The following is a 22027-nucleotide window of genomic DNA, read 5'->3' as shown; positions in this document are numbered from 1 at the left end:
GTTGATAATTTTGTATGTCCTGCGAATGATGTTATAAATATCCAAATGGCCTTTAGCAGAAAAAAGATTCTCCAGCCATGAATAAATCTTTACAGGAGCAGACAGCCTCGTATTTTGTCCATGAAGCAGCTCCCAAGCATCCGAAGTCCCAATTTTATGCACAGAACACTTGCAATTGTCTACTATCATGGTCCCTCATCCCCCAAGCCCAGCAACATTGTTACGCCAAATCATACTTGAATTCTTGAGGCTACTATAAAAGCTTGACCATTTTTTTCCCTCAAAACTGTAGGTCCTCGTGCCCCTGTCAACATTGAAGTCTCTTTTGATAGCGAGACTCTGAAGGCATCTGTTTCATGGACACCGACAGAAGGAGCTTTCAACTATACCGTGATGGCTTTGGGTGTTTCTTCAGAGCGGAACTGTAGCACGTCTTCCTTCAGTTCCTGCACCATCTCTTCTCTCCAGTGTGGAACAGAGTACTCGATTTCAGTTTTAGCAAGTAATGATGCTGGATCTAGCAAGTCTAATTCAGCAGTGACCCTGAAAAGTGGTATGTAAGCAATAATAGAATCACTTGTGGGGCTGGCAAGTCCATGTGACTACCAAAGGGAAATAAATATCAGCAGATGATGTTCTAGGACACTGTGGAGGAAGTGAAAATGAAAACCTGGGTTAGAAGAAAGCGTAGAGTTGGACATTCTGAAGAGTCTGACGGATAGTGAGACCAGGTTTCATGCGTTGGAGAAAGTATTTCTTTTAAAATTAGGCATTACTGGCTCCTTGTCCAGATTTTTCATCAATGAGTTTTTATTTCATTTATAAAAGTTGTAAAATTCCAAGATTCAGTTTGAGTTCACCCAACTCTAACTGTATAGTAACAGATAACTTCTTCTTCTTAAGTCATGCTTCATATAGACTTTTAAAGATAAAGGTAGACTGTCTATAGTTTTGAATATGTGTTTGGGAATTTCCTGTTTTTGTTCTTTTCAGAAAAACCAAAACAAAAAACAAAAAAAGCATGTATGTGGTGGTTGATGCTGTTTAGAAACACCCATGTGTTTTTGAGGTTGGAGATTAACACATAGTAAAAGTCTGCTATATCCAAGCACTTTTGCTGTTGCTATCAGGTGCTGTTGAGTCATTTTCAACTTATAGTCACTCCATGTGATAGAATAGAACTACCCCATTGGTTCTTCTAGGTGGCACAATGTTTAAGCAGTTGGTTGCTAACTGAAAGGTTGGTAGTTCAAACCCACCAATGTCCCTGGGGAGAAAACACATGGGAATCTGCTATTGTAAAGACTGGTGATGTGCTGTTGAGTTGGTTTTAACTCATCGCAACCCTGTATAGGGCTTCCAAGGAGCAGCTGGTGAGTTTGAACCACCAACCTTGTGGTTCAAACCGACCTTGCGGTCCTGTGCTTATCCTGCAGTGCCACACCAGTTTACAGCCTAGAAAAGCCACTGGGGGCCGTTCTGTTCTGTTTTATTAGGTCGTTGTGACTTGGAATCAGCACATAACAACAATCTTTATAAAAACAGATCACCAAGTCTTAACTTTCATTGAGTCACTGGGTGAGTTTGAACCACCAATATTTTCATTAACAGCTGTGTACTTAACTGTTACCTCATTAGGGCTCCTTGTCCCAAGCACTACAAATATATTATTTTATTTAATCCCTGTGGCAACTCAGTGAAACAGGATCCATCATCTTTTCCAGATAAGAATATTGAAGCCCAGAGAGGTTAAATAATTTTCCCAAGGGTACCCATAGTATGTGGTAGAAATGGGTTTCCATTTCAAATTTGCTTGATTTCACTCCTCTAACAATGATAACAATAATAATAATGCAGATAATTTCAATAATGCCCACCTTATCAAAATGTCATTATTATGTTTTGCTAAATTTAAAGGGGGTCAGCAAAAAAGAGAATTTCCTCAATTATACAGATTGACACAATGTCAGCAATAATGGACTGAAAGAGGACAGTTGTGAAGATGACCCAGGACTCCAGGACCAGGCAGTGTTTTGTTCTGTTGTGCATAGGGTCACTATAAGTTGGTACCTAACAAGTTTAAAAGATTCTGAGCAGTGAGGAAAACAGCTAAAAACTATTACACAGGAATGAAGTAAATCTGTGTCCTTCCAAAATGTGAATTGGGATCCTAGCCCCTAAACTCATGATGCCATATCAGTGCTGTTGCTAAGTGCTGTAGAATTGGTTCCAATTTATAGTGACCCTGTGTAGGGTTTTGGAGGATTAGCTAGTGGGTTTGAACCACTGACCTTGCAGTTAGCAGTCCTGTGCTCATCCTACAGATCCATACCAGGATCCATATCAGTGTGTGTTGTTAGGTGCCATCAAGTTGTTTTCAACTTAGAGCACAACAGCACACAACCCTGCCAGGCCCTGTACCAACCTCACAGGTGTTGTGTTTCAGCTCATGGTGGTCGTCATTATGTAATCCATCTTGTTTGGGGTCTTCCTCTTTTTTATTGATCCTCCACTTTTCTGAGCAACAAAGTCTCTCAATCCTCACTTTTAGAGACAATTCCGACTGTACTTATTCCTATGCCAAGTAGATTTGTTTGGTCTTCTGGCAGTCCATGGTAATTTCAGGATTTTTTGCCAACACCATAATCAAATAAATACATTGATTCTTCTATAGTCTTCTTTATTCATTGTCCAACTTTCACATGCACGTTGTTGTTGTTAAGTACTATGGCTTCAGTTCCAACTCATAGTGACCCTGCACAGGATTTCCTAGGCTGCAAATCTTTGTGGGAGCCGAAAGCCTCATCTTTCTCCCATGGAACAGCTGTAGTTTTGAACTGCTGACCTTGGGGTTAGCAGTCCGATTTGTAACCACTATGCTACCAGAGCTCCTTTTCACATGCATATGAGGCTATTAAAAATGCCATGGCTTCGGTTAGGTCTTCAAACTGGCATCTTTGTTTTTGAACACTTTAAAGAGGTCTTCTACCGCAGAGTTGCCTAATGCAATACATCATTTGATTTCTTGACCTGCTGCTTCCATGAGCATTGATTGTGGATAGTGGATCCATGCAAATTAAACTCTTTGACAACTTCAATCTTTTCTCCATTTATCATGATGCTATTAATTAGTCCAGTTGTAAGAATTTTCATTTTCTTTGCACTGAGTTGCCATCCATACTGAAGACTGTAATCTTTGATCTTCACCTTTATGTATTCTTTATGTATTTCAAGTCCTCTTTGCTTTCAGCATCCTTTTTATATCACCTGCATATTGCAAAATGTTAATGAGTCTTCCTCCAAAATGATGCCATATTCTTCACATAATCCAACTTCTTGGATTATTTACTCATCATACAGATTGAGTAAATATGGTAAAAGGATATAACCCTGACACACACCTTTTCTGATTTTAAACCTTTCAGTATTACCTTATTTTGTTCAAATGGCTGCCTCTTGGTCTATATACAGACTCCCTGTGAGTACAATTAAGTGCTCTGAAATTCCCATTATTTGCAAAATTAACTATAGTTTGTTATGATCCGCACAGTTGAATGCCTTTGCATAGTCAATAAAGCACATGTAAGCATCTTTCTGTTACTCTCTGCTTTCAGTCAAGAGCCATCTGAGGTCAGCAATGATATCCCTAGTTCCACGTTCTCTTCTGAATTCAGCTTGAATTTCTGGCAGCTCCCTCTTAATGCACTGCTGCAGCTGTTTTTGAATTAGCTTCAGCTAACTTAACTGTAGCTGAGCACCCACAAGACTCTTTAGAGCTAATAATAAAACTCACTGCACTTCCCTCACTGCAGCTTCCCATGTGCTGGAAAACAGAATGCATCTTCATGTTCATTGCATCCTCCAGGAAGCCCTTCTAACTTCTACTTTCTAAACTGTGAGAAAACAATTTATTTTTTGTTGTTTTAAAGTTACCACTTGTGGTATTTCTGTTTCAGCAGCACTAGAAAACTAAGACATACCCATAATTTCTTAGAGTTATTGCTAAAGTCACATCACTGATATAACAAACTTAGTGAGTTGACTTCTCTTTTGATAACTATCAGTATTTTGATAACTATCATTATTTGATAACTTGAATATGAAAGGTGTATTCAGAGTGATTATGAGAACATGGTATTTGACAGGGAGAAGACAAGAAACAGACTTCCAGAAGCACAGAGGCTTTAGTCATTCAATGTTAGTCACTCAATGCAGGAGAAATCATCCAGTGGTTTTCAATCTTGGATGTACATTAAGAGTATCTGGGGAGCTTTTATAGAAGCCCAGTACCCAGGCTGCACCCAAGACTAATTACATTAATGTTGCTGGGAATAGAATCTTGACATGAATAGTTTGTGAAAGCTCCCCAGTTGATTCTAACATGCAGCCAAGGTTTAACACTGCTAAAACAGTCCTGCACACTTACAGGTCTAGGAGGCTCTGTGGTAGTTTACGTAAAACCTGATCAATCATAATCATGGGAATAACCTTGTCTCATCAATAAAAGATAGAACTGTATTTAGACGGCATTATGTGTGTCCTGGTGAACTCCAGGCGTGGTACTGTAGGATCAGCACTGAACCACTAACTACAAGGTTGGTGGTTCAAATCCACCAGGCACTCCTTAGGAAACCCTATACAGGGTCTCTATGAGTCTGAACCGAGTCAATGGCACTTAACAATCACAACAATAATGTGTTTCCTTGGGTCTAAAAATATTTCATCTATTTTGGAGAGATTTCCATTAGAGGTGACTAAAAACTTAGAAGCACAGGGGCTTAGAAGAATAAACATAATTTACATACATTCTTCTTCAGAAGACTTTATTCCATGCTGATTCAGATAAATGAGTCTTGGCCTTAACACAGAAAAATAGGTAATGTTAAGCAAGGTGATCAATGTCTGTTGCTGACATAGTCTAGCAAATATTATATGAGCAAGTGTTAAGACATCTAAGAATGTCTTAGTTTTTGCTGACTTTTATATGCTACTTGATTTGTTTCTTGCCCATACCATCTGGTATCTAAACTGTCTGTTTAAGAGCTTCCTGGAGGATGCAATGAACATGAAGATGTATTCTGTCTTTCAGCACATGGGAAGCTGCAATGAGGGAAGTAGAACATAATGGCAGTGAGTTTTATTATTATCTCTAAATAGCCCTGTGGGTGCTCAGCTGCAGTGAGGTTAGCAGTTTGAACCCACTTAGCAGCTCCAATGGAGAAAGACTTGGCGATCTGCTTCCATAAAGGTTGCAACCAGGAAAACCCTTTGGGTCATTTATACTGTGTAATACTTGGGGTTGCTATAAATCAGAATTGACTCAACAGTACACAACAACAACAAATATTATTACCACAGGGAGTTTCTTTACATGTTTGAGGCAAGGTTTGTTTCATTTCTTGTAGAGATTGTTGTTGTTGTTGTTAAGTGCCTTCGAGTCGGTTCCGACCCATAGCGACCCTGTACAGGGTTTCCGAGGGTGTAAATCCTTACGGGAGTAGAAAGCCTCATCTTTCTCCCGCGGAGCAGCTGGTAGTTTCGATGCTAACAACAAAAATCCCTATATCATAAAATGACTTCTCGAACTCTGATAGCCCATTATTTTATCATATACCAAGAGAGTTTGGACAGGTCATCAGAGTTTGATTCACTATTTGTGTCATTGACTGTGAGTTTATAAAGGGTATCTCCTAATGCTTCTGGTACATTGTTTTGCATGTCATGTACCAAATTAAATCCATTACAAAGCTCCAAGTTGCTGATTTAGGTTATCTTGAATTTCTGAAAAACTGCCAGAAAATCTCTTGTACTTCTCTCACAACTATTTATTATTTATCATTTCCTAGTTGCTTGTGCACCTGGAAGAGTGACGATTCAAGAAGACCCCCCTGGCCACCTCTCTGTGGCTTGGCCCACTGTTGAACTGGGTGATTACTATGTGGCCTTTGTGAAGAGCGATGATGGCTTGGAAGTTCACTGCAACACATCCCTCACCCAGTGCAATTTCCTATCTGAGTGTGGATTCACTTACTTTATTAGTGTTTTTGCCTATAACAAGGCGGGACAGAGTCCACTGGGAGATGTGTTCAATTATACCACAGGTAAGTTACATTTCATGCTTGCAAAGGGAGTTTTGAATTTGCTAAACTCAGGAGTAGAATGGATCCACCTTGTATTCATTGATTTGCATAGACCACCTGAGAGTCCTTCTAGGGTCAAGAACAGAAAATGAATTTCTTGTCTTAAGTTCTTTCCAGAGTAGGCAATTTTGACAATAATCTATAGCTTAGAAGGGAAAGAATGTAGTAGTTCAACCTTGCTCTGAAAAATGGAAACTTCCCCGAAGATTTCAGAGCTCAGTCCTGTGCTAGATGCTGGAGACCAGAGTGACAGATGCAGTGGTGAAGAGACTGTGATGTAGAGGGCTTGGGAGGAGGACACCTGGGTTTAAGTCCTAACTTGACCACTAACTCATTTGTAAGATGGGCTAATGATGCTTGTCTAATTAGTCTCTAATATTCTCCTTTGCAACATGGGACAAAAAATAATAAAGACAGGAATCTGTAAAGGTCTTTGTAAGTGGTTAAGTACCATACAGCTGTTTCTATTAGCATCATTATTACTGTTACAATTTTTCTCCTCAGCTGGGCAGTTAACAACAACACTTAGGCATAAAATTCTATAAAACAGGGATTGTATTTTACTTATCTTCTCATCCTCAACACTTAATCACAGTGTGATTGGTATATGGGAATAAATGAAGTAAATGACTTGAAATTAATTACATTTATAAAGGAGAATATTGTTGTTGTTAAGTGCTGATGAGTCAGTTCCAATTCATGGTGACCCTGTATAGGGTTTCTGAGGATCAACTGATGGGTTTGAACTGTTGACCTTGTAATTTGCAGTCCAGTGTTGATCCTACAGTGCTATACCATATAGTATTCTTATTACTATCATATAATTATGCAAATGACAGCATTAGCTTGGTTACAAGAAAGTTTACCAGAATGAGCAATCCAAATAATTGATGCCTCTGAAATTTGGAGTAAAAGACTTGATAGATAGGATCTAAAGAACATAGAGAGGGTCTTCCAGAGAGAGTGGCCTTGAATTAGTACATTAAGGATGTGTGGAATTTGGGTGGAACAAGAACACTCCAAGCTAAGTTTAATCAGAATTTGTCTTTGGGACTCTGTAAGGGTCTCATCTAAAATCTTCTAATATAATGATGCTCTCCTCCCTCCTCCCGTTTATCTGTTTAAGTGCCTGCAGAGGCTGATGTGGATCTGAGAAGTTAGACTGAATATAATTTTATGAGACAGAAGAGAGAAGGCATTGGAGTAGAGGTGTCAAGAGTCTTCAAGGCACAGAGAGAGTACTTGGTGGTGGTGGTTATGTTCTGTTGAGTCAGTTCCGACTCATAGTGACCTGTACAGGGTTTCCGGGGCTATAAATCTTTATGGGAGCAAAACGCCTCATCTTTCTCCCACGGAACGGCTGGTAGTTTCAAACTACTGACCTTGAGGTTAGCAGCCCGACTGGTAACTACTACATTACCAGAGCTTCTTTGAGAGAGTACCTATGGGGTAGGAATTGAGGAATCTGCCATAGTGGTAGGTGGGGAGGGAAAGTAATGCAACTGAATAGGTAGCTGGATGCAGCTTTCATTGACCTGAGTATCATGTTGAAGAGTCTTCCTCTATGGAGTGGATGTTAGACCAAGATTGAAGCTGGACAGGCGTGAAGGAGGTTATTGCAGTAATCTGGGAGGGCGGTGGTAGAGAGGCTCTGTGCAAGGGGAGGTCAGGATCTCAGTGTCTCCCTCTGGTGACTTTGGGCTGGACTGACCTCCAGTTTCTGCTCTTGCTTTCAGCTCCCTGTTGTCCTAGTGACATTAACCCGGTGTTGGTGTCTGGTGACAGAGTACAGATCGTGTGGTCTCCTGCTCGTGGTGCTGAACTCTATGAAACGCGGGCTACAGATGGGTATATTGTGGTTGAGTGCAATGATACTGCCCCTGCTTGCACCCTTTCAGCTTTAGACTGTGATACCAAATACAACATCACAGTGTATTCCTTCAGCGAAGTCCGGGGCAGCAATATGTCATGTACTTCACAACTGATAACCACAGGTATGGTACAGCTCTGACTTCATTTGTAGATGTCTGAATGACTCACCCCACTTATGTGCCTCAGGGAGTTCTGGTATGGCTTTGTAGAATAAGCACTTGACTGCTAACATGAGGTTGGCAGTTCAAACCCACCAGCAGCTCCTTGGAAACCCTATATAGGATTGCTATGAGTTGGAGCTGATTCAACGGGCACTTAACAACACTGAATAGTGCAGATGGTAAATACACTGAGTTGCTAACTGAAAATTTGGAGATTGGAGTCAACTCAGAAAAGCTTTGGAACAAAGGCCTGCTGAGAAAACAGCCATTAAAAATGCTGTGAAGCATAGTTCTACTCTGACATACATGGGGTTGCCATGAGTCAAAGATGATGCAACAGCAGCTGGTTATATGTCCCTGAGGATGAACATTCAGCAAGACATATAAAAAAGTTAAATCCTATTGCTCACTCTTTGTGGGTATCAAGAGAGTCCCTGTTGGACTAAGGAGAGGCAAAAGAAAGGAGGAGAGTGGGACAGGGGACAAAACAAAAAAGGAGACAGGAGGGAGACTAGAAGGTTTCATCAACGATCATATTAGCCATTTAGTTCTTCCTGCCTTTGGAAGGCCTGCCGTATATTTACACTTTGACGATGTAGACTAAATTTTTGTCTTATTTATTTTGGGTTTTGGAGTTCAAACATTTTCTAGCTAACCCATCACTATAAAAATCCAATACCATGTCAGTGCCAACAATTTTCCACAGAAAAGTTCTATGAATTTAGTCTATGTGTATGGTATGGTTAAAGGGAATGAGAAAAAATAGTCAGTTTTAGGTTAAATGGCACATGTGATATTTTGACTTATGCTTTTTTTTTCTTTTTAAGTTTGTGTTGTGAATTGAGTGAAAGTTTACAGGGCAGAGCATCAATTGTACATTCAACAAATCATATACTTTGTTTCATTACAATGGTTATAATCTCTTCAATGTACCATCAGTTAACAGTATTTCTCTCTAGTCATTTTAGCTCTTTTTTTTTTTTTTTTTTTTTAAACACTCAGGTATATATAATAATTTAAACCACCAAAGGGCACATTCTGCAAGTCTGCCTCCTGGCCACCAGCTTTCAGTCCCTCTCTTTCCATGAATCTAAACAAAAAACAACAGAGAGTCTTCAGCTGCTCCCTCTCTCCATGTCCCCATCTCTGCCTCCATTTCTGGTGTGGCTGCTTCTCTGGATAAGGTCCCGCATTCCACTTGTGCTCTTCTCCCTTGATGATCCTAGGGTCCTCTGTTTCTAGTCTGTAAGATTAACTACTCCCCTGTTTTTGTTACAAAACTTCTACCTTTACAATTGTGAGAGTCACAATCAGTCATGATAACACTTATTCACTATTGAATCAAAAGAATCTTATCCCCATCTCTTTTAACCAGACCCATCTAGACAAGAGGAAAACTATTTAGTGGGGATGATTTTTTTTTTTTTAACTCGTGTTCTTTTAATTAATAATCTCAATTCTCTTAGCTCCTTGTAGCCCTGAAATAAAAAATGTTTCGAAGGATGCATTTTCCGAGATTAATGTGCACTGGCGATCCACTAATGATGATGCCACTTACACGGTGACTGCCCAAGGGGAGAAAGGGCTGTATCAGTGCAGCAGCCAGGGGGAGTCCTGCACCCTGGTGGGCCTGCCCTGTGGTTCAGGGTTCTCCCTCACTGCTGTGGCTGAAACCCAGGCAGGATGGAGCCTGCCAAGCTACAGTGTACCCCTGGAAACAGGTATGTAGCAAGCACCAGCCTGAACACTTGCTTCAGTAGGGTCCTTAGAAATTGTTCTAAGATGTGAATTTTCTTACTGGATCTGCTCTATGTGTGTTGTTATTAAGAGTCCTAGTCTTTGAAGAAGGAACTCTGGTAGCAGAGTGTTTACGAATCAGGCTGCTAACCTCAAGGTCGGCAGTTCGAAACTACCAGCTTTCCGTGGGAGAAAGATGAGGCTTTCTGCTCCTGTAAAGATTTACAGCCTCGGAAACCCTGTGCAGGGTCACTATGAGTTGGAATTGACTCCACGGTACTTAACAACCACAACAACAGTCTTAGAAGAAAAACTTTTCACATTTGTACACAGGTTATATAAAGTGATCATTAGACAAATCATGTGTTCATAACCACTGGCACCAAAGGTGGCATACACTGATTTTTAAAATCATTTCTTTGAATTCCTATTTCTCCACAACTTAGTCTATCAGCACAGCTAACAAGTAACTAAATAAGCTGGTTTATTATTGATTTATTTTACTCCACACTTGCAAGTGTTTCTTTAAAAATGCTTTCTGAACTTCAGTTTCCAGATCAGTACATGAAGAATAATGGTCTCATAGTATGGTTGTGAGCAATGGGTTAATAATGCTCTGGACTGCAAAGTTGCTTTGAACTGCAAGGCTGGCGGTTGAAGCTCACCAGCTGCTCCTTGGAAACCCTTACAGGTTGCTATGTGTTGGAACCAACTTAACGGCACTTGACCACAACAACAATCAAGCTCTTAAGGAGCTCTGGTAGCATGGTGATTAAGAGTCAGGCTGGTAACCTCAAGGTCAGTATTTCGAAACTACCAGCTGTTCCACGGGATAAAGATAAAGCTTTCTGCTCCTGTAAAGATTTACAGCTTTGCAAACTCTACACTGGATTGCTATGAATCATCCGATTCCACATAACTGCCACCACCATGATCAAGCTCTTAGCGTAGTCCCTGATACACTGTAAGAGCTCCATAAAAGAAAGCTATTTTTGCCTCAGCATATATAATTTTGTGTGTGGATGAAATTGAAATCATTTGAAGCCTTTGGACATCATTTTCCCTTATATACAATGGAGGAGTTGGAAAGAAGTCACCTCAAACTACGAAAGTTGAAAAACTTGAAAAGCAGCAGATTAAACAGCAATGCCAAACATACACCCAGGAAGATTCCCGATCACCTTTGATCTGGATCCCTGAAACATTGAGACTTAATTATATATACATACAGTATCAGAGGTGGTTAAGAATATCTCAGGTTTTTATAATGAATGATGTATGTGTGAGAAAGATGAAATATATTTTATTGCAGAAGTTATGAAGAAGTAGAAGTGAATACTCTGATACTTTGAAATTCCCAACTGGAATTGAATAAGTTAGGGACTAACAAATAATTTTTTTCATATTCTAAAGAAACAAATTGGGTGAGCCCTCACAATATCCAATGACTAATTTGTGCTCTGCCTTTTCGGAAAAAATCACCCAGAATCTACAGTCATATTACAGAGGAAAAAAAGAAGGGTGGACATATTGATTGACAATTGAAGGATTCAAACATTCACGCTATTGAACGAAACATAGGCACTATAGCATCATTGATAGTTGATTGTTTCCTTCCCCACACCCCACCCCAAACAACCCTCATTTGGAGTGAAGTTTGATACTTTCTCTTTTTTCTCATTTAAGTGCCATGCTGTCCAGCTGGTCTGACAGTAACTCAGGTCACCCAGTCGGTCACCAACGTGAGCTGGAATATTGGGACAGGGGCCCAAACCTATGTGGCAGTGCTGGAGTCACGTGCTGGACAGTCTAAGTGCCACACCCATGAGAACCACTGCCTGATAGGATGCATCATGTGTGGTGTCAATTACACAGTGGCATTGAAAGCAATTAGTGCTACTGGGCTGACTGCAGATTGTGCCTTCCAAAGCTACTCCTCTAGTAAGTAAATTCTGAACTCCAGCTCTAAGCCACTTGCTGCCAAATCAGTTCTGACTCATGGCAACTCCATGTGTATCAAAGTAGAACTGTGCTCCATAGGGTTTCTAAGGGCCGATTATTCTGGAAGTAGTTATTAAGAGTTTTCTTCTGAGGCACCTCTAGGTGGATTTGAACGTCAAAGCAATCAAGCACATAAACAAGTTGCATTGCTTTTTTTTTAAGGCATCTAATCAGAGAAGCACTGGTGGATATTCAAACTCACAAGTAGATCTTTGGGAGAAAGATGAGGTTTCCTCTCCCATAAAGATTTATAGCCTTGGGAATCCTATACTGGGTCACTAAGAGTCAGAACCAAATCCATGACACCTAACAAAACAACAAAATCAGCTAGCACATATGAAATGTGGACCAATCTGCTTGTTGCATAAGTGACTGCTTGCAGGGTGCTATGCTACCTATTGCTCTTGTTGTTAAACTGCCATCGAGTAAACTCCAATTCATAGCGACCCTATGTAGCGTTTCCAAGGAGTGGCTGGCTGGTAAGTTTGAACCACTGACCTTGCAGTTAGCAGTCCAGTGTTGATCCTACAGTACCACACCAGAACTCCCTATGCTACCTACTTCAGTAAAACTGGATCTTAAAAAAAAAACACAAAAAAAACCTGGGTCTTGACTATAATTAACTATAGGAGTCCCTGGGTAGTACAAACAGGTAACACACTGGGTTGCTTAAAGAAAGGTTAGAGGGTTGAGTTGAAAGAAAGACCTGGCCTGAAAACACCAGCTACTGAAAAGCCTATGGATCACAGTTCTGCTCTGGTGCACATGGGGTTGTCACCTACTGGAATTGACTTGACAGCAACTGAGTGTTTTTGGTTTATAATTCAATTTAGTTCAATTTAATCCCACTAAAATGACATGAACCTAGAGTATTAGAAAGATCCTGCCAAAGTATGTGCATTTGATGTCTACAGTTTGAGTCATGTACAATGAGCATCTGCCAGGTGTGCACCTTTTTAATCACCATTGTTCTTGATTTAAAAGGCATGCCCACCCCACCCAGACATGTGCATTTTTCATCAGGTAGCCTACCTCAGAAAGAATTTGGGTACCTCTTCAAATTTTACTCAAATTAATCATATTATTTGTAATAGATTACTAATATTGTTTTCCTATGGCGTTTCCAGGTGGTCCAAATAGTTAACACACTTGGCACCAGCTAACTAAAAGGTTGGTACCTGGGTAGAAAGGTCTAGCAATCCACTTCGGAAAACCCAGCCATTGAAATCTCTTGGATTCACAGTTCTACTCTAACAAACATGGTGTTAACATTTGTTGGCGTCAGCTGTATAGTAGCTAGTGATATTGTTTCTCTGTAGTAGTAAAGGATTTTTTGTTGCTGTTCTTTTATTTGTATTCTTCAGGTGCCTGCTGTCCTTTGGGAGTGAAATTATACAGGCTGGGTCCTAATGGTATCCGGATCTACTGGCAAATCTCCAGGGGTTCTGCCAACTATAGCACTGACCTCTATGGCTCCAAGGGCATCTTCACCTGTGCCCCCCGCTCCAGCCTCAGCTTTTGTGATATCACAGAGATACCCTGTGGAGATGTGTATACTGTGATGGTCTCTCCAGTCTCCGAAACAGGACTGAAGCTTAGTTTCTGTCCTAAAAAAATATACTCAGGTAGAGCAAGTTATGCCCTTTCATTTAAAACCAACCCCTAACTAGATCTGTGAATGAAGACTCAGTGCAATCACCTTATTTGCTATGTATGGAGAAAAAAGGAAAAGAGCCTAAAACTTTCCAGGCCGATTCTGGCTTCAGGGGACCCAAAACTTCTTTGGAATTAGGATGCTTTCTTATCATTTGATTTAGGGGTACTCCCCCTTCCATGGCCTTCTCTTCCCCTTCAGAAAAAGGGCCAGATGCTTTCTGCTAAAATAGTAAGGCTAATTACAAATGGCTCTCTGCTTTGAGACTTGAGGATAGATTTGGAACACAGTCTTAGCGATAATGACAGACATATGGGGTGTTGGAAATTGAGGGGCTTGAACCTTTATTTTCACAGATTCCAAGATATGACACAAGACGAGTTGGAGGCTCAGAAAAAAAACTCCATGATAAATCATAATCTAGGTTTGGAAATGTGAGTGGGCAGACAGCCTGTGATCACAAGGCATGGCTGTCAGCAACTGCCATCTCCCCAAAGCTGGCAGACACATGAGCAATGCTCCTGCTTTTTATTCCAACCCCCGCTGTTGCATCACCTAGGGCTCTGTCATCCACTTTTCATATCATCCTAAAATAAAAGGGATCAGATGATGAGGCCCTAGAACTTTGCAGGTAGGCACAGGAAAAGGGGTAACTATCAGCTCACAAAACTGTATTGAGAACCAAACCAACAAAACTCTACTGCCATTGAGACTGCTTGAACTCCCAGCATCTCATCTTTCTCTTACTGATAACTAGGATCTAAAAATTCCAATTATTTGTTGGTGACACAAGGGGTCAAGATGAGTCTTATGATGGAGTCAGGCCAGCTCCTCCTGAGAGATTGTTCTCGTGTCCTTGGCTATCCTGCTCTGGTTCTTTGTTCATTAATTTCTCCACAGGACCAGCTGTGGGAAGAACAGGAATAGGTTCTTGAGGGGTGACAATGAGGTCTTAGGCAGAGAAACCTAAAGAACACTATCAATAATCTAACACATTCATACAATATTTTGTAATTTATCAAGTGTTTTCACATTCTCATTGAATACTCAAAATAATTCTTTGAGGTAGGTTCAACAGATTTTATTATCTCCAAATTATAAATGGATTAACTGAGGCTTCAAGGGTTACAAATCTCTGTCTTCAGCCCGTCTCTTTCTCTTAATTTCTAAATTCAAATTCCAACTTGACTCTTCTACTTGAAGATGATGTCTCAAGAATTTAAACTCCAGTGTTTGAACACCTGATCTTCTCCTGATGTTTCTGGTATTCCTTTCATCATCCTTCTTTCAGGTACAAAAGCTGAAAACCCTAAGTCAGCTTTCATTTCCCTCACCTTCTATGTCTTTCCAAGTAGTCTCCAAGTCCTATCATGTTCACCTCCTTGATGAAATCCAACTTCTCTTCATTCCCATCGCTACAGTCAACACCTTGTCCCTAGATGACTGAACCAGTCCTATCTTTCTTCCTTCACTTCAACCTCTGTATTATTCCCAGAGTTATCATTGTAGGACACTGATGAAATTGTGTTACTTTATGACCGTACAGCACCCTTATTTTACCACACCATATTACTCTAAAAACAGATGTGAGGATGGCGTAGGACTGGGCAGTGTTTCCTTGTGTTGTGCATAAGGTCGCTATGACTCAGAAATGACTCAATGGCACCTAACAATGTTATTATAAGTTGAATGTGTGGTATCTATCATACTAGTTGGCAAATGTCATTGTTGTTAGGTGTCATAGAGTTGATTCTGACTCATACTGAGTCTATATGACAAAGTAGAATTGCTCCAGGTTTTCCAAAGCTATAATTTTTACAGAAACAGAGCTTTTCTCCTGTGGAGCCACTGGTGGGTTCCAACTGCCAAATCTTTAAGTTAGCAGCTGAGCTTTTAACCATTATACCCGCTCATAGCTGGTGCCAAACATATTTTTTAAATTTTAAAGAGAAAGACTAAATACATGATGCACTTAACGTGCTTTCCTATAATCATACAACTAGTAAATGTTCTTTCTCCTGTTTCACAGGAGCACAATTCAAACAATTAGAGAATCATTCCTCTGATGTTTGACAGCCACCAGAAGTGCTTAGTTAGAATTTGAATAGTCTTTGGTGGGGTACCATCTCAAGTCTGAAACCACTTCACCTTAGTAAGGCTTGGGTACCTAGACGTAAGTGTGGGGATTAAACTGCAAAAACCATGTGTAGGGCATCTCTGACTTCCTCTGGCTTCACAAGGGAGGATGGAGAATCAAACCCAAAACCACCACAAGGCAGATTCCTATACAGTGGAATTATTTGGTGGGAATTAAGTCATTGGATAGAAAAGCCATATCAAATAAATTCAAGGTACCACACCACCATTACTGTTTCCCTGGTAAAATTCATGCATTTGGGAGATGCTTTTTTTTTGTTTGTTTCATTTGAGTGGTAATATTAGTGATGGCAAGGATTCCTGGTAGCATAGTGGATTACGAGCTGGTCTGTTAACCATAAGGCCAACAGTTTAAATCCACCAGTCACTCCATAGAAGAAAGATGAGACTTTCTGCTCTAGTAAAGATTTACATCCTCAGAAACTCTATAGAGGGTCACTGTGAGTCAGAATCAACTCCACGGCATACCACCACCATCAATGATGGCTTATTCTGGAAATCAGGAAAAAACTCAAAATGATAATAACAACCAGTGTTTATTTAGTGCTTTGTGCCAGACACTATTCTAAAAGCTTTATATTTATTAATTTGGTTAATCCTTGTAACAACCCTATGGAGGTGGCATTGTTAGTCTTACATCGTTACCACTTTACAGATACTAAACTGAGACATAGAAAGGTGAAGTGACTTGGTGAAGGTCACATTGATAGTAAGTATCACTCAAGCTGGTTCTAATTCTTTGTTTCACTCTTGTCTTAATTCTTTAGCGCTGCTATAACAGAAATAGCAAAGAGAAATTTATTCTCTCACAGTTTGTTGTTGTTCAGTGCCATCGAGTCGGTTCCGACCCATACTGACCCTGTAGAGGGTTTCCAAGGCGCAGCTGGCGAGCTTGAACCACTGACCTTGCAGTTCAAACAACTTTGCAGTCTGACGCATTAGTCCACAGCTCCACTAGGAGGCTATAAGTCTGAATTTAGAACACTCGCTTTGGAGAGAGGTCCTTGTCTCCTTTTAGTATCTATAGGCCCAACATTCCTTGAAGATCTCCATGTGTCTTGGCATTAGTCTTTTCTTGTAGACCTGCAGGGACTCCAGGTCCACTCCTAGCTCTACTTTCATGGTGGCAGTAGGTCACTCTGAGCTTTCTTTGTGTAATCTTTTATATATTTCAAAAGAGATTGACTCAAGATATAACCTAATCCTGCAGGTTGTGTCCAAGCTCATTATCATCAAAGAAGTGAGAATTTACAACATAGAATAATTACATCAGATCAGGAGAATCACATCAGATCACATCATAGGGGGTAATTACATTGTATTAGATCTCATCATGGGGGATTACTATGCTGTAAGAAATAAGAAAGAAAGAGATGAGGAGGGAAACGTGACTTCAACAGCAGGCAGGTTTATTGAGAATAAACCTGGGAGGGGGAACTCAAAGTCAAGAGAGACAGAGAGTCCATTCGTACCTTACAGACTGGTGTATTTAAGGTGGTGCAGTCCCAGGTACAGTAATGGGAGGATTCAGGAATGGGAGGTTTGGTGGGCTTTTAATGGGTGGAATTATGGAGATGTTCTGGAAAACAGAAACTACGGGAGGGAGGGCCTTTAGGTGTAGCAAAGATTTAAGCTTTCAGGAGACCAAAGCTTAAGCAGGACTTTATTCAGCATCATTTTGGGGGCAGGGTCCTTTATATGCCTTAACTGCCCAACTACTGAGAATCCAGGCCCAGCCAAGTTGACACAAAACCTTAACAATCACAACTCTCCTTTTATTCTGTCTTAAATTGTATCTTTATCATCTTGAGTAGATTAAAGAATATATTTTAAATGCTTGTGTTTTTATTTATTACAGTAACCTGCTCTGGCAGTACACTTGGAATGGGTAAGTTGTTTTTCTCCTGGGTGAAATAGGAGGGCTGTTTTGTTGTTGCATCTTGGGATGACTTAATGAAGTTGGGATCAAAGTTGACTCTTCAATTAGTCTGAAAGACAAATGCTTTCTTTCTGTGATGTGAGATGTTTCTGTCACTCCTCCTCAACACTCCCTTTTCCTTTAATTATAGTACCTCCCCTCAGGTTTTGCCAGTTGAGATGAACTCCCAGGGATTCTGAAGTCTTTTCAGTCTTCCAGGAAAATGTAAATATTCCTCAGAGGAGCAGCTGTTGAATCTTTCATAAAGACAGTCCCCAGGTTATAAGTGTGATCAGTTCTTATGTGTATCTTTAAGTCAAATTTGTAGATAAGCTGGAACAGGTGCATATGGTTCTTATTTAGCCTTACTTTAGTGTAAGAAAAGACTAGAAGCCTATTCATTTATTTAACATTTCTTTAGAATGTGAAACAAGTGAAGGTGATTATGACAGTGAATTTGTCCTGAGCAGGGGTTGGTTCATTTCAAAGTAAGGGCAAATTTATATAACATTAAGGGACAAGTATGAGTTGGATGCTTGTAATCCATGAATTTATTGTGCTTTAGAAAGTGGTTGTTGCAACTCTGGCTTTACCTTGGAATCACTCTAAGAGCTTAAAAACAACTGATAACTGAGCCCATCCCCACAAAGTTTGATTTAATTGATCTGGGTATAAAGTCTGTGCTTTTTTTTTTTTACTTTTTATTGTGAATTGAGTGAAGTTTTACAGAGAAGGTCATCAACTTGACTTTCAACAAATCAGATGCTTTGTTTCATCTCAGTGATTGCAATCCCCTCCATGCAACAGCAGTTATCCCACTTCCTCCCTATGGTTCTTAGCCCCATTCCACCCTCCTGCTCATTCCTTTTCAACTTTGTCCTTTTGATCTTGAAAGATTTACTGTTCCATAGTGAGCAGATCTTATTAGTGCTGTTGCCCCCACTACATACTTGTCTACTGCCTGACTTTCAATTGGACCATGAGGGTGAGGCCTGTTCCAACTTGAACTGTTGTCAGGTCATACTCTCAGGCACGTTCAGTCTCTTTCTGACCTGTAAGTCCAATCTTTTTTCTTTTCTTTATTTAAAATAATTTTGAGTTTTGGTCCACATTTTTCCCCACACTATCTAAGACCTTCAAATGTGATCCCTTTTACAACAGTTGGCCATGGTAGCTGGGCACCAACTAGTTCTGGTCTCAGGGTTGTGGTGACTGATGTTCACATGTTCTATTGGTCCATTGGACTAGCTGATTCCAAACATCTTTAAATTCTTATCCCTCTCCTTTCTTCTGCACATGGAGAGAAAAGCCTGAGAATTTTAGAAGCTTCTCAGGTTAAGAACTACTGTCTTTAGTGTAGTGCTTCTCGAACTTTATTGCACATGGACCTTTTTGCTTCCATGCAGATTTTGCTTCAGCAAGTCTGGGGAAGGCCTGAGAGTTTGCACATCTCACAAGGTCCCAGGGATGCTAGTGCTGGCCGTGCTGCTGGTCTGACTGCACTGTTAGTAGCCAGTGAGTCTGCAGAGAGCTCAGATGTCTGCCTACTTCATAGGTTAGGTGGGTATGTCCAGAGGGGAAAGGGGATGCTGAAGTGGAGTGACAGTAAAGATCACCCGTTTTGCCTCCTCAGTTTTGCTCAGGGCTGATGCTATCCATGCTATTCTTGGTGCTCCAGGGAGGAGGCTATTCTAGAAATGACCTCATGGAGCTGTGTGAGTGTGTGTGTCAGCCCCAAACTACAGACCACTTTAGTCAGGTATGACTGGTTTCAGAGAGTGGGAATGAAGCCTCCCACAGAACAGCCTCATCGTCTGGGCCAGTTCTGCATTCAACCCCTTCTTCTTCCTTCAGGAGTTTGGCCTGGAGTCTTTTTCCTCTGCTTGGATCCCATTCTTCTTCTGGTCCATTGATTCTCTGAGCAGACCAAGATACATACTTTCCAAGACCTGCCCAACTGCAGTTCTGAAACAAGTGTTGCTGTTGTTAAGTGCCATTGAGTTGATTCCGACCCATAATGACCCTGTATAGGGTTTCTGAGGAGCAGCTAGTGAGCTTGAATCGACGACCTTGCAGTTCAAACAGCTTTGCAGTCTGGCGCATTAACCCACAGTACCACACCACTATTAATGTTTAAAGGGATTTTGTTTCCGGTATCTATAAGGAAACAGATAAGTCTATCAAAACATGCTATGAGGAAACTTTTAAATCACAAACAAACAAACAAAAAAATATTTTAAAAATCTCCCAGATCTAGTGGCCATGAGCCTGGTTTTAAGCAAAATGTACGTGGGCCTCGGTCTACATTCTGAAGACCTGTTTCCAATCTTGTTCAATACTGTTGAGTCAGTTCTGACTCATGGTGGTAGTGGTTGTGTGCCATCGAGTAGGTTCCAACTAGTAGTAACCTTGTATAGGGCTTCTGAGACTGTAACCCTTTACAGATGCAGAAAGCCTCTCCTTTCTGTCTCAGAGTGGCTGGTTAGTAGCCCTTTCGGTTAGTAGCTCATTTCTAATCCACAACACTACCAGGGCTCCTTATAGTGACCCTGTATAGGGTTTCTAAGGTGGGAAAGCCTCATCTTTCTCCCTCAGAGTGACTGGTAGGTTCAAACTGCCAACCTTGTGGCTCGCAGTCCAGTGTTTATCCTACAAAGCCACCATGCTGCCCTTCCAATATTGTCATGGATTTTAACTGGTGTTTCCAATTAAAAGTTATAGAAGTGTAATAGAGAATAATAGATGTGCCTTGGGAAATCCCTGGAGAATGGTGGTATATTATACATTGGCCTTCCGTAAGATTTTGTTAGTTATTGCACTTAAAAAAAAATGTTTGTCAAACCATTACCTCTATTCGCTCTTGCATTCCTTCCTGTGTCTCCAGCTACCTTCATTTTTCCTTGTGGTCCTGTGCTTATCCTACAATGCCACACCAGAATCCCCATTACTATGCACTCATATTAATGTCTTAATGTCCTACTTCCAAGTAAGATGCTTGCATTTTAACCTTAGTCCTCATGATACCCTAAGTCAGTAGCTCTTGGCGTGTGGCCCCTGTACCAATAGCATCTGCATCATCTGGTAGCTTCTTAGAAATACAATTTCTGAGGCCATAACTCAGATCTACTAAGCGGTGGAGCCCAAGCATCTTTATTTTAACAAGTCCTTCTGATACATACTAATGTTTGAATGTCATGGTTCTAATTTAAGGAAACTATTTTAATGCTGACAACTTGATGCTAGTTGAAAGAAAGAGGGAAAACAATCTATTTGAGGAAACAGAGTTTTAGCAAGAGGTAGACAAGCAGGGTTCTGTGCCTTGCTTCATTCTATGTGGCCATCCATCATTTTGTCTGCATTATTACCTACACATGAAAGGGGACTTGAAGGAAGTTTCCTCCATGTCATTTCTTCAGCAGTTGCACATGTTTATTTTCTCCCTAACAACTCCCCAAATCAATTAAATTTTGGATCTCCCAAAGGTAAAAAAAACTAGTTGGCCTGGGAGTTGTCCAGAATCAGTAGCCTGAGTTCAATGAGAATCTTGGGGAAGGTTCATTTCATGAAGCAAGAAGAGATCATCTTGTCAGTTAGTCATTTCTTATTATCTTTTAAACGGTTTAAGGAGTCCTGGGGGTGTAGTGGGTTAAGCAATGGGCTGCTAACCTCAAGGCTGGCAGTTCAAACTCACCAGTCACTTCATGGGATAAAGATGAGGCTGTCTGCTACTGTAAAGATTTCAAGTCTCAGAAACCCTAAGGAGCAGTTCTACTCTGTCTTATGAAATCACTGTAAGTCAGAATCGACTTGATGGCATTGGGTTTCTCAGACAGTTCAGATTGTGTTAATTTCCTGCTTGTTTGCTGTGAAGTGCTGGGGTGGGGGGGAAGTGCTTCAAATCAAAGTACTAACATGAATCTCAGAGAATTTGAGGGTTTTCAATTTTTTGTAAGATTTTATGTGCATATTTAATGCATCTTACCACCTCCCTCGCTTATTTTCAGTGATTTACAGAGGAAAGAGAAATGCAGACTGATACAGTAAGCCTTGGATAAAAAGACTTGATAAGTGAGTACTTTAAATTGCATTTGTGTGATTCAGCAGAAAAACATACATATATTAATTCTTCTCACTTCTTTTGCAGAGTTGTCTCAATTGTTAGTGATTAGAGACGGCAATGAAGTATTGGAACATAAAATGCCTCTAGTATAAGAAAAGTACCTTTGGCCTTCAACTCTTGACTCTACTACCAGAAGACAAGGTCCAGTATATCTTTCCCTGCATAGGAGTTCAAGATCTGCTGTAATGACAGCTCTGGAGACAAATGGATCCAGAAATACAGGAAATCCTCTGTAAGGCTGCCAGAGTGATCATGTAAACTGGTATC

At 40.5% G+C, this 22027-nt stretch overlaps 1 protein-coding gene across 1 annotated transcript in view; it reads left to right on the top strand.

The window, feature by feature from the left end:
- Positions 1 to 21708, top strand: part of FNDC7 (fibronectin type III domain containing 7) — a 42267-nt gene extending 20559 nt beyond the window's left edge. The window contains exons 5-12 of the mRNA XM_006865979.1: positions 293 to 553; positions 5847 to 6101; positions 7877 to 8134; positions 9640 to 9894; positions 11597 to 11851; positions 13276 to 13536; positions 17581 to 17610; positions 21645 to 21708. Of these exons, the coding sequence (XP_006866041.1) occupies positions 293 to 553; positions 5847 to 6101; positions 7877 to 8134; positions 9640 to 9894; positions 11597 to 11851; positions 13276 to 13536; positions 17581 to 17610; positions 21645 to 21676 (1607 nt within the window). The 3' untranslated portion in view covers positions 21677 to 21708. The remainder of the gene's footprint in view (positions 1 to 292; positions 554 to 5846; positions 6102 to 7876; positions 8135 to 9639; positions 9895 to 11596; positions 11852 to 13275; positions 13537 to 17580; positions 17611 to 21644) is intronic.
- Positions 21709 to 22027: the final 319 nt, after the last annotated feature.

Source organism: Chrysochloris asiatica, unplaced genomic scaffold (assembly GCF_000296735.1).
Source record: "Chrysochloris asiatica unplaced genomic scaffold, ChrAsi1.0 scaffold00085, whole genome shotgun sequence".
Classification (NCBI taxonomy): Eukaryota; Metazoa; Chordata; class Mammalia; order Afrosoricida; family Chrysochloridae; genus Chrysochloris; species Chrysochloris asiatica.
This window is presented reverse-complemented; position numbering and strand designations above follow the sequence as displayed.